Raw genomic sequence first — 14,340 nt, 5'->3', positions numbered from 1 at the left:
GATTTTGATTTCTTTTCGCGTAATTGCGTCACCATGGTCAAGTTACTAGCATTACAGTTAAACGACATTTTCGCCCTTGATAGTCACAGTTTCTTTGGTATCTTTGGCTTTTTGTTTCCCGAAAATCTCCGGCGTCATCACCGAATTTCGGCTCGTTCTCGAGTACCACCACATTATGATATACCTAACTAACTACCTACTTGTTTTTATTTAGTTTTTTTGTCTAAATACGCTTCCCACATTTGCTCTACGTTTATAAATTTTTCGATTAATATACGACAACCTGGGTTCGTGTGGCCCTCATAAAATCGCCGCGATCGAAATCTACAAAAATAACGGATCATGTCTTTGGCGCAATCGTGCCCCTTGCGGAAGATCCAGTCTCGCGTCCCTCTGGGATCGATTAATTTATTAACTATGCGGATTTTTTAAGAGGGCCTCGAAAAATCGGGCGAGATTCATCGGAGTCGCTATACCACTTGCGAACGACTTTTTTTTTGGGTTTTTTGCTTATTATTTACTCTCTTATCATGTCGACATCACAAATGATTATAGATTGTGTAACCCTCCGAACGGAAACGGCACGAATAAAGACGGTGGTTCGTTATCGATAGTTCTACCGAAAAATCATGATTTTATTAATATTTTCATGAAGCATCGAAATTGATCATTAATCACTAAACGAACCACCGTTTTATGAATGGTGAAACGGGTTCAGAGAATTTGGTGTTTAGTATTATAACCCGCTTTATCGAAGTGCCAATTGGCAAACTAGAATTGTTAATTGAATGATTCTTTCAATATCGCATCAAAATCGATGTCCTTATCGGCATTGTACATGGTTAGTTAAGCGAGAAGTGGCACGTTTCTTCTCGACAATGCTGTTAATGTTGTAGCGCTAATGACATTGATGTTGGTTGAGGCGATGTTAATGATTGTTGTTGCTGTTGTTGTTGCTGCAGCTGTAGAAGTTATTCCTGTCGATGGGTTGTGCTTGCTTACCATCACACTAGGAGGCTAGGCGTCAGCCAGTCCTCATCCGCTAGCTGGACCGCAACCAAGAACACACTTTACCATTTGAACACACAAACGCAAGTTAAGTCATGATGTCCAAAATTCAAGAGGAGTGAAAAATAAACTAGTCAGTTTCTCCCTCTCTTACACCTTCGAACTCTCCTTACAACTTACTCACACTTTCTCACACTAATGTGCTAATTTATAGTCTTTTTTTCTACAAAAAAGGCCCAACCTAATGTCAAATTAAGGCTTTATTGTTAGATTCTTTATGATGAATCTTCTACAATTTAAATGGATAGATTTCATTTTGTTTTTTCAGTCTTTCTAGAGTTCTCTGAATTCCTTATATTTATTGAAAGCTTTTGCGATATGTAAAGATACTAGATATATTCTATTTTTAAATTCTCATTTTCAATTTTAAAAACATGATGCCATTTTTATAAATATATTCTGACATTCTTAAATTAATACAAAAGGGAATTTCAATTTCAGTTGTATAGTTTTAGATCCAAATTGATATTCAGCTTCCCTTTTCGACGTTGTTTATGAACTATTGATAAGAAAGTAGATACTATGAATATTAGTAACACGCGAATGGAAATAACTTTACTAATTACACTATAGTATGAAATATATTTAACTCTCAGAAAAAGATAGAGTAAAGCTTTAGTTGTTGGCATTACAACGGGCATTGGTACTTAACTCGAATTTTTTAGAGAATACACATTTTAAGCTTGTTTTGCTTATATTAAATACATTCTGGTATAATTTTTGCATATAATATCTATATAAATATACATTTGTCTGAAATTAATTAAATTGACGTCCATTTTTATATTGCCAATAACCATAGGCCGATGCGTCAATAAATAGACCTGTTTTCCTACTGGCGTTTCAAAAATATAATTTTATGAGTGATTTAATAAAGGTTCAGTAAAGGAATAATTTTACGAAATATGCAACGCTTTCGATTGATCGATTTATTTGTAGATTAAATAATTATTTCATTTTACAAGCTATATTTGAAACCTTATTTTTTGTTATCTACAATATTTACAGCATTTATTTTAATCGAACAAGAAAGTCAATTTGATATTAAGTCTGACCATATCTTTAAAATTTTGTTTTTAACGAAGAAATTAAATAAAGGACAAGCGATGCTGTGTTCTGATGGTTGGTAGTGATCATGATCATTGTGCCTGCGAACCGAAACACGTAAATAATAAATTTAACCTTTTTGATTGACGAATATCCGCTTATAAAGTTTAAATGTTATATATTTTAAGAATTATTATTAGTAATATCATTTAAGCAATTAGATTTTCACTAGAAATAGAACATTCGTCAAAGATTATAATCTTTATCAAGATAACATTCGTTCAGAAAAATTTCCAAGAAAAGTGAAAACACTTGTGCAATCGCTTTTCCTTTAATGAATTTTGAACATGCGTACATTCGAAACTTTAAAATAAGTTATAAATACATTTATGAGAATAAAATAACGTACCATAGTGCAGCCTAAAGCGAACTTGATTTTCTGACTGAATTTATTAAAAATATGTAGAATGAGGGTTTTTGTAGTTCGGCGAATCAACTTTATACCGAAACGTTCGTTAAGAGGTTACTAATGCTACTAAACTATTAATTGAAGAGTTTTCTTTTATCGAATACTAAAGTTAAATTTTGAAGTTAAAAATGAATTGATAGTTAGTAAATGACTTCCACACACAGTGGATTATAATGTCAATTATAATATCGAAATGGGTATAATATGAATATTATAACCAAACCAATTTTTTGATACATGCAACCTATCAATATGTATGTACCACGAAGGAATCATAAGGAGACCTAACTCCGTTCCCCCACTTGGCAATAGAAACATTACCGTAGGTGATACGCACATTACAGGAAGATCTTAGATTTGAGTGCGCAGGTGCGCAGTTGTCCTCTTCCTATACATGGAAAAGTGTGCGAGTGAGAAAGTTTGTCAAATTCACGTAAGTTGAGAGGTTCTGTTTGTTTATTTTGATGCAAGTGTCAGAAATGTGTTTTAAGCCATGAGGTGTCAAGTTCCGGGTTGTGGACGAAGCTACACGCCGAAGAAGGCAAATACACTTCGTTTTTTTAAAGCCTTCACTGTAAGTACAATAAACGTCTAATATACTTTATTGTTTTACCTAACTGTCATTGAGTCTTGAGAATCTTTAGCCCATTTATCATATTACAAATTTAAAAGGTACTCACCTATACGTTTCCTTTTCAAAATCTGTTCACACATTTTTCAAACAAGTACCGAAAATACTGTTTATGTATTTATTTTGTGTATCTTTCGTATGATGATCAACAAAAGAACACAACCTCAAACTTACGTGAATTTGACAAACTTTCTCACTCGCACACTTTTCCATGTATAGGAAGAGGACAACTGCGCACCTGCGCACTCAAATCTAAGATCTTCCTGTAATGTGCGTATCACTTACGGTAATGTTTCTATTGCCAGTTTCAGATGGCTTCCCACTGGAAGTTGGGTCTCCTTATTATTCCTTCGTGGTAAGTACCTAAGTCTTACACAAATAAATTTATCATGTTAAAAAATGCATTTTGTTCTGAAGTAAACAAGTTTTTAAACTATTTTACTATAAACAAGCTGTTCAAAAGCTCATTTCAAATCAATTTAACAAAAATCGTAACTTAAAACCAATTTATATAAGCAATTTTTTTAATCTTGCAAATTAAATTCAGTTAGAATTCTAATATTTCTAAAACCGATAAAACTTTTTAATTACTATCTAATGTACAGTAAATTTAACATGCACATTCTAATCATATAGTTGGTAGAATTATGAAATCCCCTTTTTTATTATCTAAAATCTTGAGGTGAAAATTTTGTCTTACGCTTCGAAAGATATTCTTTATTTTTTAAATTAGGAAACATATTTGGAAAATAGGTTAGGTATTTAAATTTAGAAAGTTAACACAAAAATCATTAAGTTGTTCAAATTCAGAAAAAAAGAAAGAACAAGTTTCATAATAAATAATGTATATTAAAGGTTTGTTATTAGCATATATTTATTAATTAGAGAAATATTAAAGTATATAAAAATAAGAATATGGATTTAGAATATCGAAAAAAGCGGCATTTCATAATTCACTTATATCTAAACTACTGTTTTGATTTAAAAGCGCAATACAAAAACCGTTAAGGGGATCACCAATTCAATATTAGTTCGCGATTATTCATAACAATTCGAAGCAAAAATTTTGCTATTTAGAGATTCTATTTTTAAATCATATTAAGATATTTGAAATTCCAAAGAAGTAATTATTTCATAATTTCATAATATAATTGCGACTTTTCACAAGAAAAGGCTAACTTTTTTGGTATAGAGTTACCTATTTGCACTTACAATTATCCATTTTTACTTTCTGAATACATTTTTTCTCCAAACTCAGTAAAAACAATTGAGCACGTCCGTTCTTAATATTAAAATTATTCTAAAGCATTACACAGCCACACGAAAAAAGTTGTCGGATCTAGGTATGAGATACATGTACCCCTATGTATTTTAATGCGCCGAATACAAATCCGTCCTCAGGATTTATCCAGCGGGTCTAGGTTTAGCCCTAACCTTAATAAAACACCTCAAAACTGGTTAAATAGCTGTTTTTACGTGAACAAAGTTGAAGAAAAAAATCAGAAACCTAAAATCTCAGTCAAAATGTACTCAATAGGGTGTCTCAAAAAGGCTTTTGTTTTTTATAGGGCAACGATCCTCCCAATTTCATTTTAAATCCAAAAAAAGAAAATCCCTAATTTTTTTCATTTTTTTATTTTACGATTTTAACAGGTTTGAGGGACTTGAAGTTTCCCATGCAAAATACATGGGGAAAAATCACTTTTTTTAGTTTTTGGAATAATTTTTTAGGTTTTAAAAAAATGTGACGGGAGAATATAGGAGCCTGTAGAGAATTATCGAACGAAGAATTTCATGTATCATATATATGGGTTTGACACCCCTAACACACCCCCACGAGTACCTGAAAACTACTCTTAAAACAAAAATGTCAATTCTTCATGAAATCGACATTTTAAGCACTGTATTCTGGTGTTTTTTTTACTTAAAATTATTAATATTGGTCTAATGGAATATTTATTATCATGGGTTTACTAATTTTTAATTATTTAAATAAATAGAATTTGTTTGAATTTTTTTTTCGAAAATTAATTTTTTTCCTTTAAAATTATTACTGTTAGTCTAGTGGAATATTTAATAACATTGGTTCATTAAATTTTAATTGTTTAAACAAATGGAATTTGTTTAAATAATTTTTTTAAATTCGTTTTTCCCTAAAAATGATTACTCTTTGTCTAGTGGAATATTTATTAACATTAGGTCATTCATTTTTAATTATTTAAATAAAAGAAATCTGTTTCAAAATTTCGTTTCGATTTTGTAAAAATAAAAATGGTTACTGTTCGTCTAGTGGAATGTTTATCAGTAATATTTAAGTAATAATTCTTATTAAAAAATAAAAAAATAAAATAAAATTAGTCAAACAATGTTGATAAATATTCCACTGAAGAAATATTAATAATTTTGAATAAAAAAATTATTTACAGAAATTTAATTTATTGAAACAATTGAAAAATAATGAACTAATGTTAATAAATATTCCACTAGACCAATAGCAATAGTTTTTAAGGAAAAAAACGAAATTTCGAGAAAAATTGTTTAAACAAATCCCATTTGTTCAAATAATAAAACATTAATTAACCAATGTTAATAAATATTCTACTAGACTAATAGTAATAATTTTTATGGGGAAAACGAATTTTGGAGAAAAAAATTTAAACAAATTCCATTTGTTTAAATAATTGAAAATTAATTAACCAATGATAATAAATATATCCACTAAACGAATTTTAATAATTTTAAGTCAAAAAATACGAAAATACAGTGTTCAAAAGGTCGATTTCATGAAAAATTGACATTTTTGGTTTTAATGGTAGTTTTCAGGTACTCGTGGGGGTGTGTTAGGTGTGCCACAACCATATATAAGATTCATGAAATTCTTCGTTAGATAATTCTCTAGAGGCCCCCATACTTTCCCGTCACATTTTTTCAAACCCTAAATAATTATTCCAAAAACTCAAAAAAATGATTTTTCCCCATGTATTTTAAATGGGAAACTTAAGTCATGGTGAAATTAGGAAATTTCTTTTTTCGGATTTGGAATAAAATGGGGGTGGGGGTCGTTGCCCTCTAGCAGGCAAAAAAAATTTTCCATGCATTTTTGGATCACCCTAGTACTCAACCTTGTGTATTTTGATACTCTGAATTCGAATTCGCGATCTAAATTGGACCAATAGGTCTAGGTTTGGCCCTAACCTCAATAAATATCTGAAAATCGCAAATAAAGCTGATTTTTCCCTTCAATGAAAAACTTGCATATCTAATCTGAGTGAAAACGTGCATTGTCTTATGTCTTCTATTGTGATGTACTTAACTTCACAACCTATATCGGTCCAGCAAGTCTAATTTGGCCCTAACCACAAAAACACAACTAAAAACACCCAATAAAGCCAATTTTCGCCATATAAAGTTGAACAATGAAAAACTTACACCTCGAATCTGAGTCCAAACATACTTGAAAGTTTAACCGATAAGTATCAGTTAAACTTAATTACTTTTGTTTTTCGGTGACAAAACACATGAATTTTGAAAGACACGAAGTTGTCTCAATAAAACCTTATCGCTCTAGAAAATTTCCTGCAACAAATTTTATCCTTTGTTTCTTCTGTTTGAGCGAGCAATGAATACATTTCTGAAAGGACACTATCGCTGATCTGAGATTTGGAATCACTACTTGATATCATTTATAGCTGTAACTATATCATCGCGGCGAGTGTCTAGAGAAACGGCATTTATGCCGCTATGGCAGACACAAGTAAAAAGAGTTTTATACAAAAAAGAACATAAGAACATGTAAGTTTGGACTCAGATTCGAGGTGTAAGTTTTTCATTGTTCAACTTTATATGGCGAAAATCGGCTTTATTTGGCATTTTAAGATATTTTTCTTGCAGTTAGGGCCAAATTAGACCTGCTGGGCCTATGTATATTGTGAATTTGAATACATCGCAATAAAAGACATAAGAACATGTACGTTTTTACTCAGATTTGAGAAGTTAGTTTTTCATTGAAGGAAAAAATCAGCTTTATTTGCGATTTTCAGATCTTTTTTGAGACTAGGGTCAAACCTAGACCTATTGGCCCAATTTAGGTCACGAATTCTAATTTAGCCTATCAAAATACATAAGGTTGAGTACATTTTGACTAAGATTTTAGGTTTCTGATTTTTCTATTCAACTTTGTTGACGTAAAAACAGCTATTTAGCAAGATTTAAGGTGTTTTATTGAGGTTAGGCTGAACCTTGACCCGTTGGACAAATTCTGAGGGCGGATTTGAATTTAGCGCATCAAAATACATATGGTTACATGTGTCTCATATCAAGATCAGACAACTTTTTTTTTGTGTGGCTGTGTTATTAATGACTCCTTGAAAATTTGGTTTTTAAATTACGAAATTGATTTTAATTCAAATTACGTTTCTTGCTGCAAACTTAATCTCTTCCCATTTCTATACAATTTTGCACTTTTATCTAAATTTTTGATTAAAAAGCAAAAAAGATATATATTTTTTAATTGATTATTTTCCCGCAAACAATAATTATTTAGATTTTAAGTAATACTTAAAAAACCTTGTTTGGATTTTGTGGTAGCTTCATTTTGTCTCAATATAAAAATTAAGAATTAAAAACTTTTAAATTGAAGCCTCGGCAGAATTAACGTTGGATCAACGCAAGTCTTGTATCTGTGAAATTCTACAGAGTAATTGGTTTTTAAAAATGGTTCTTTTATTCCTCGGAAGCGCTGCAATGTCAACGAAAATGCGAAAATTAAATTCCAGAAGAAATGTTAAAATAGTGGATCTTATTTACTTTACATCAATCTCAATCTCCGAAGTGTATTTTTCCATATTTAACTTTAGAACTTTTAAAAAGGGATAAGAACAGAAAATTGTTTTTGCTTAAGACTCGAAAAAAATTTTTAAACTTTTGGACACATTTGCGAGTAATTCTTCTTTTAGATATATTATGCGTAGTATTACCGGCTCTGAACGTTTTACTACCAGCTCTTCTCTTTTCTTTTCGTTAACGTTAGCTCGTTAGTTCTTTCATTATTTCCTGCTTGCTGTGCTAAAAATTGCTTTATTCTTTTTTTTTAACCGTGTTCAAAATTTTTAAGTTAGATTCGAATATTTTGATGTTTTTAACAAATTCAATTTTCAATTTTTTGTTAACAGCTTAGGGATTGCAGCGCTTTTACAAAATGGAAAAACGTTTAAAAAAGAATAAATCTATGGAACACAAATCTTATGTTGGTTCAACATTGTATCTCATTGGTTGTAATTTTACACCCAAAAAAGCCAACCCTTTTCTGTAGGGGAAACCAGTACGAAGTGGATATCAGTAGGAGCAGAATACTGGAAAAAAGTAGCTGAGTTTTGAAGAAAAAGTGCTGCAGAATTTTTGGATGAATAGCAAAATTGAAAACGCATTTTACCATTTGCTTGCTATTTATGTAAGCAAATGTGTTTTTGACGTAGAAATTAATTTTTTTCACTTGCAGATTACCATCGTTTAAGGAATTAAATTGTTTTCAAAATCACTCTCCTGTTTCCTTCGATTTTTCATACTCTTGGTTCAAAAAACTACCTAATGATTAATTCTTTCAATTTTCATCGTCAATATATTTCGCATGTTCTTAAATGTTGTTTAGAAAGTGCCATTCGATACGAGGTGTGTGCGGTGTATCAATTGTTAGGACGTTAGGCTTGCATATCAAAGTCATTTTTCTTCTTTTAAATTGCGAGCACAAACAAGTATATTTGACCTATCAAACAACTATCAAATAAACAAGTTAGTTCATGCCTTTTGCCAACATAAACAAATAACATTATTTGTACTTTTTTGTCTATGCAATGACTACCATAAAGGTATGTTAAATATGACATAGTGTGGATTTCGTATAATTGTTATAATATAATATTGAAAATAATCACGGTATAAATTAGAAAACGTTTTTTTCAATGGCAGCTTTAGTTTATTATTTCATGAAGTTAAACACATTTATCACTATTATGACTTCAAAGGTTTTTCTGTCTGCCTCGATCTGGTTCCCCTCACATTTTTAGCTGGTTAATTGTATGATTTCACTAGCGTCTCCCCTTAAGTAGTATACGTCAACACAGTGTCAGAAAAGGGTCTCTGACGAATTTTACCTAAATTATTTTGCATTTGGAATAATTATTAAGGGGTCGCCCATAAAATACGTCACCAGTTAAGGGTGTCGTGGTCAAGATTGCGTTTGGTAACAAGAAAGAGGGAGGGGGGCAGATGAAGTAGCATTATGGACCCAGATAACATTACGAACGTTTCCTGATGATAAATTTGAACAAAGTTTGCGGTTGAGAAGTCTACTATCATATTGTTGGCTCGGAATTAATCTCGCTTGGTTAAAAATTCTACTATTATAATAAATTCATGAAAAGTCATTCTTTTTTGTTAAAAAAATTCATTTTTGTTTTAAAATTAATGTTTTTACTAATAATTTAAATATTTCATTTTGGTTTAAAACTCATCATTTTTTATTAAAATTTGAACTATTTTGCGGAAAACCTTTCTTTTGTAGTTGAAAATTCTTATATTTGTGTAAAACTCCCCCTTTTTGGTAGAAAATTAATCTACTTCGTTTAAAAATCATACATTGGGTCACAAATTCAACTATTTGGTTAAATCTTCAAAATTTATTTTATTCGTTGAAGATTCATAATTTTTCTTGAAAATTCACCTCGGGTTGAAAATTGGACTATTGTATTGAAAAATCGTTTTATTTGGTTAAGCATTAATTTTTTTAACAGAAAAGTTAATTATTTTATTCGTGGTTAAAAATTGATATTTTGAAGATAAAATTTCTCTTTCCTAGTAGAAAGTTCAACTATTCAATTGAAAATCCATTTATTCTTTTGAAAATTTGCCTTTTGGTAAACATGTAATCTTTTTGGCTGAAAACATAAGCATTTGGTTTAATGTTAAACTCTTTTGCTGAAAATGTTTTGTTTTAATTTAAGATTGATCATTTTATTTGAAAATTTATCTCTTTGGTTAAGGATTGAACTATTAAGTTTAAAATTAATTTTTTTTAGGTAGAGGAGAAATTTCTAAACCATTATTTGAAATATTTCATTGTTTTTGGAAAAGAAATATTTTTAATTGAAAATTGATATTTTCTAGTTGAAAATTCATTTAAGGTGTAATTGTTTTTTACTGGAAATCTTTTTTGGTTCAAAATTCAATTGCTTTCTTGAATTTTTCTCTTTTGGTTAAAAGTTAATCTGTAATTGTTGAGGATTCAACTATGTTGTTGAAAATTTGTCTTCTTTAGTTTAAAAACAAACTACTTGTAGAAAATACAATTTTTTTGAATAAAAATTAATGTTTTGATATCCAACTTTTCCATTTTTGGTTGAACAATTTTCCCTTTATTATTTAAATATCCAACTATTCAGTAGAAAATGCATGTATTTTGTCAAAATTTCGTTTTTTAAAATAGAGAATTAACCTTGTCTATTGAAAATCCATATGTTATGGTAGAAAAGTCATCTCTCTTGTTTAAAAACGCAATAAATTTCGACTTATAATCTTAGTAATTTAAAGAGAAAAAAGTAGAATAAACGTGAAATCTTTATTTAGCTAATTAAAAATGGTGACGTTGTTTGTGGACGGTCCCTAAGTAAATCAAACCAATAGTTTACTCGTTCATCTTGGTCTATACAATGTTCAAAAATTAAAATAAACGTCATTAGATTAGATGAACGGAAGTAGAAGCATCTAAGTTATCAACATATAGGAAATAATGAGAAAAGAATCTCAAAATAGGAAGTAACCCATTTTCCAAATTTTTGTGCATAAACTTAAAATACATCGAAAAGGTAATTGAGAATCGTCGTGTTAATATCCAAGCAAGCCAACTAGCATGAATGAATGTTTGTATTCTAAATAAGAGAAGTAATTAAAATAATGAAATTAAAATGTCGAGTAAAACTTTAGTACGAACGAACACATTACGTGCGGTAAAGAAGAGACTATAAAGAATAGCATAACAAGCTGCAACGAAACGGACAAGCAGTGTAGTGCATACATTCCGGTGAATAAGCGTATAATGAAAGAGATAACGTTTACCTGGAACTGTTGCATAGGATAGGCCATCATTTGCGCAGGGGGTGGGGGTGGGGGTGGCGCTGCCTGTACACCAGGAGGTGCTGTCACCGTCGTGGCATGGTGCGGTGGGAGTTGAGGTCCACCAGGTAAGCCCTGACCCCAGCCAGCGGCCGTTCCCGCTGCGTGCACTCCCATTCCCATTCTGTTGTTTCAATGCACAGACACAGGTGAGAAAATTGCAAATGAGATTAACGATTCGCTTCCCTTTCTATCCTCTCATATCCACACATGGGTCAGAAACGTTCTGCACATCTGGCATGGCATGGCGGTCGGTTAATTACTAATGAAGGTTGCGTGCTGCTACTTCAGCTGCCGCGCCTTCTCTCAAAGTCTATGACTCGAAATTGCCCAATTCTAAAAGAAGTTTTACGGCTTTTCTCTTAAAATTTTTAGCTTTAGTAACACTTTTAAAGGGAGCACTCTCGCGGTTTATTCTTATTTTATTTTTTATTCCAGGCAACTCCGGGGTTCAGTTTATAACCCTGTGCCTTTATGCGTGAGATTTAAGGGGCAGCTGGATATTTAGGTAGGAAAAAAATTGGTAGGAGGAAAAATTTTGTGGGAAAATGGAATACGTTGAGTTTTACAAGTTCATATCTGACTAGCCACGGCCGTATATTATACTGCGAAATATTAATATTTAAATTAAGAGTGTTTAAGAAATGCTCTAATAATCAACTTTGATTCAGGAAGCCAAAATTACATTTCAGAACTATTGAAAATAAACAGAGATTGAATAATAATAAGATACTTCAAACCATTTCAATACATTGAAGAAAATTTGGGAAATTTCTCCTACTGCGGCTTTACAAGTTAAAATATAATTTTTTTCTTAATAAAGATAAAGGTATAAACGTTCTTTCAACCGATTTCAATGAAACTTAACAGTCGGCTGACAAAGCATTTAAAAATAGGTTAAAGCTTACGTTTGTAACAATGCTTCAAAAACTATGAGCCTAAATAAAAACAGAAAACCTTATAAAAATAATATATTTTTGACTTGTGCTACTATATATAACTTAATTTATTGAGCCGATTGACACCGAATTTTAAGGATAAGTCAGTAGCAGCAGATAGGAGCACATTTGAAATATTTTCTTTACAGTGATTTCACATTTCTTATCCGATATTCTCGCTTAATGTTTGGCCTAGAAATCTATAGCAACATATTCTCAATATGTATCTTAGGAAAACACAATATCCTTATAAATGTAAAGCATTATTTATTTATATTTGATGTTAAGAAATCGATTTTTCCACCTGTGCTCACCTCTGCATCCTAATCTATCGAACCGATTGATATCTAATTTTAACGAAAAGCCAGTAACAAAAAATTTCCAATACATGTTACAAAAATTTGTTGTATCATGAACGTTTCTTAAATTTTAAATATTTAGTGTAAAAAAATGAAAATTCAAAATTCCGAATTGATATAAATGGTACAATATTAAAAACTTTTCAAGATTTTGAACATTCTAACAATGTGTATCGAGTTGGATAAATTAGGCTGCATATGTCAGGGCAGGTAAAAAATTTACTTTTTTCCCTCGAGGGGGAGTAATGGGAGGAGAAATTGAGGGTTTAGGAAGTAGGTGAAGAGAGTGAACCAGAGGTAAACATAGATAGCCAATTTACTTTTTATGATTTTGTTGTCCCTAAAAGAAACCCTTATAGTTTCGATCAGATGTCCGTCTGTTCCAATTTTTGTCCCCGGAAGGGGAAGTGAGGGAGGCCGTTGGGAATGAAGGGATACAAAGAACTGGGAAGTGAGGGGAGGGGCAGCAGGGAAGTAAGTTGAGCGGGACATGCGAAGTGTGGGTAATAAGTAAGGGAAGGCCCTGAATACAAGGAAAGTATTGGTGGTGGGAGATGTTGTGGAAGTGAGAAGAATTATGGAAAGTAAGGGGAAGTTAGGCAAACGTAGGGGGATTAAGAAAGGAAAAGGAAATTTTTATTCACAACTAATCAATAACAATGCATTTTTCATTTAAATTTTTTGCCTAATATTATTAATTTAAATATTTTAATCATATTCTATGTTAGAAAATGGACTTTTGCAATGTGCTTGCCTCTACAGCCTGATATACCCAACCGATTGGGAACACATTTTAAGGAAAAGTCACTAGCAAAAGATTAACTACACATTCTGCCAGAATTTTTAATATCGTGGATAATTTTTAGGGAAAAAAGTAAAATGATATGTTATTTAATCATTGTTTCATTATGCTAAAGAAAAAAAGGATCGAGAATATCAAATATATTTCTGCGCAAGCTTATAGAAAATGAAGCATCGGTAAGTCTGATGAACCTAGCCACCTTTTCCACTTTTCATTCTTATAAAAAATCGAATAAAAAATTTAACTTAATATTATGGTTTCATTAATACAAATTAAATAATAAATACATAGATTTAATTTATTTAACCAATTTGTAACATAAATCATGCAAGGAATTAATTTAACTTTTAAAATTTATTAAATTAGCAAATTTAATTAAATCTATTTTAATTCAGCATATCTATCTCTCTTTTTGTGCAAGAAAGATTAAATCTTACCTGAAATATGTTTGATACAAAAAATCTGCTAAGTACAAGTATATTGATTTGCGAAATTAAAATTGGCTAAGTCATTTTGGAATAAAATACTTATACTAAAATATATTTCGAAACATTTTTTATAAGGTCTTCTACAGAATCTTTTATAATAAATTTTAAAAAGATTTATTCTACACTATAGGTTAATATTTATTGCTAAATTACTTGGCCAACTTGGATTTCACAAATCCTTGTAGTTGTACTTGGCAGATATTTGCGTTGCAGATGTTTTTGGATTAATTTTGTTAACAAATATGACTTTGACGAAAATAATTATAATCCCTACGCTACGAGGGTAGTTCAATAAGTCCTTAGAATGACCAACAGATGGCGCGCGAATCGCTCCAAATCATCTGTTTTCAGTCAGCACCACTCCCGACTAGA

The 14,340-nt window shown here is 30.8% G+C and overlaps 1 protein-coding gene across 1 annotated transcript in view; it reads right to left on the bottom strand.

Moving 5' to 3' along the window:
• Positions 1-587: 587 nt before the first annotated feature.
• The window catches only part of LOC117168023 (nucleolysin TIAR-like), a 1,157,331-nt gene continuing 1,143,578 nt past the window's right edge, over positions 588-14,340 (bottom strand). The window contains exons 11-12 of the mRNA XM_033353341.1: positions 11,325-11,505; positions 588-1,046 (exon numbers count right to left, since the gene is read on the bottom strand). Of these exons, the coding sequence (XP_033209232.1) occupies positions 1,005-1,046; positions 11,325-11,505 (223 nt within the window). The 3' untranslated portion in view covers positions 588-1,004. The remainder of the gene's footprint in view (positions 1,047-11,324; positions 11,506-14,340) is intronic.

Source organism: Belonocnema kinseyi, chromosome 2 (assembly GCF_010883055.1).
Source record: "Belonocnema kinseyi isolate 2016_QV_RU_SX_M_011 chromosome 2, B_treatae_v1, whole genome shotgun sequence".
Classification (NCBI taxonomy): Eukaryota; Metazoa; Arthropoda; class Insecta; order Hymenoptera; family Cynipidae; genus Belonocnema; species Belonocnema kinseyi.
The sequence above is the reverse complement of the archived record's forward strand: the minus strand, read 5'-3'. Positions and strand labels throughout refer to the sequence as shown.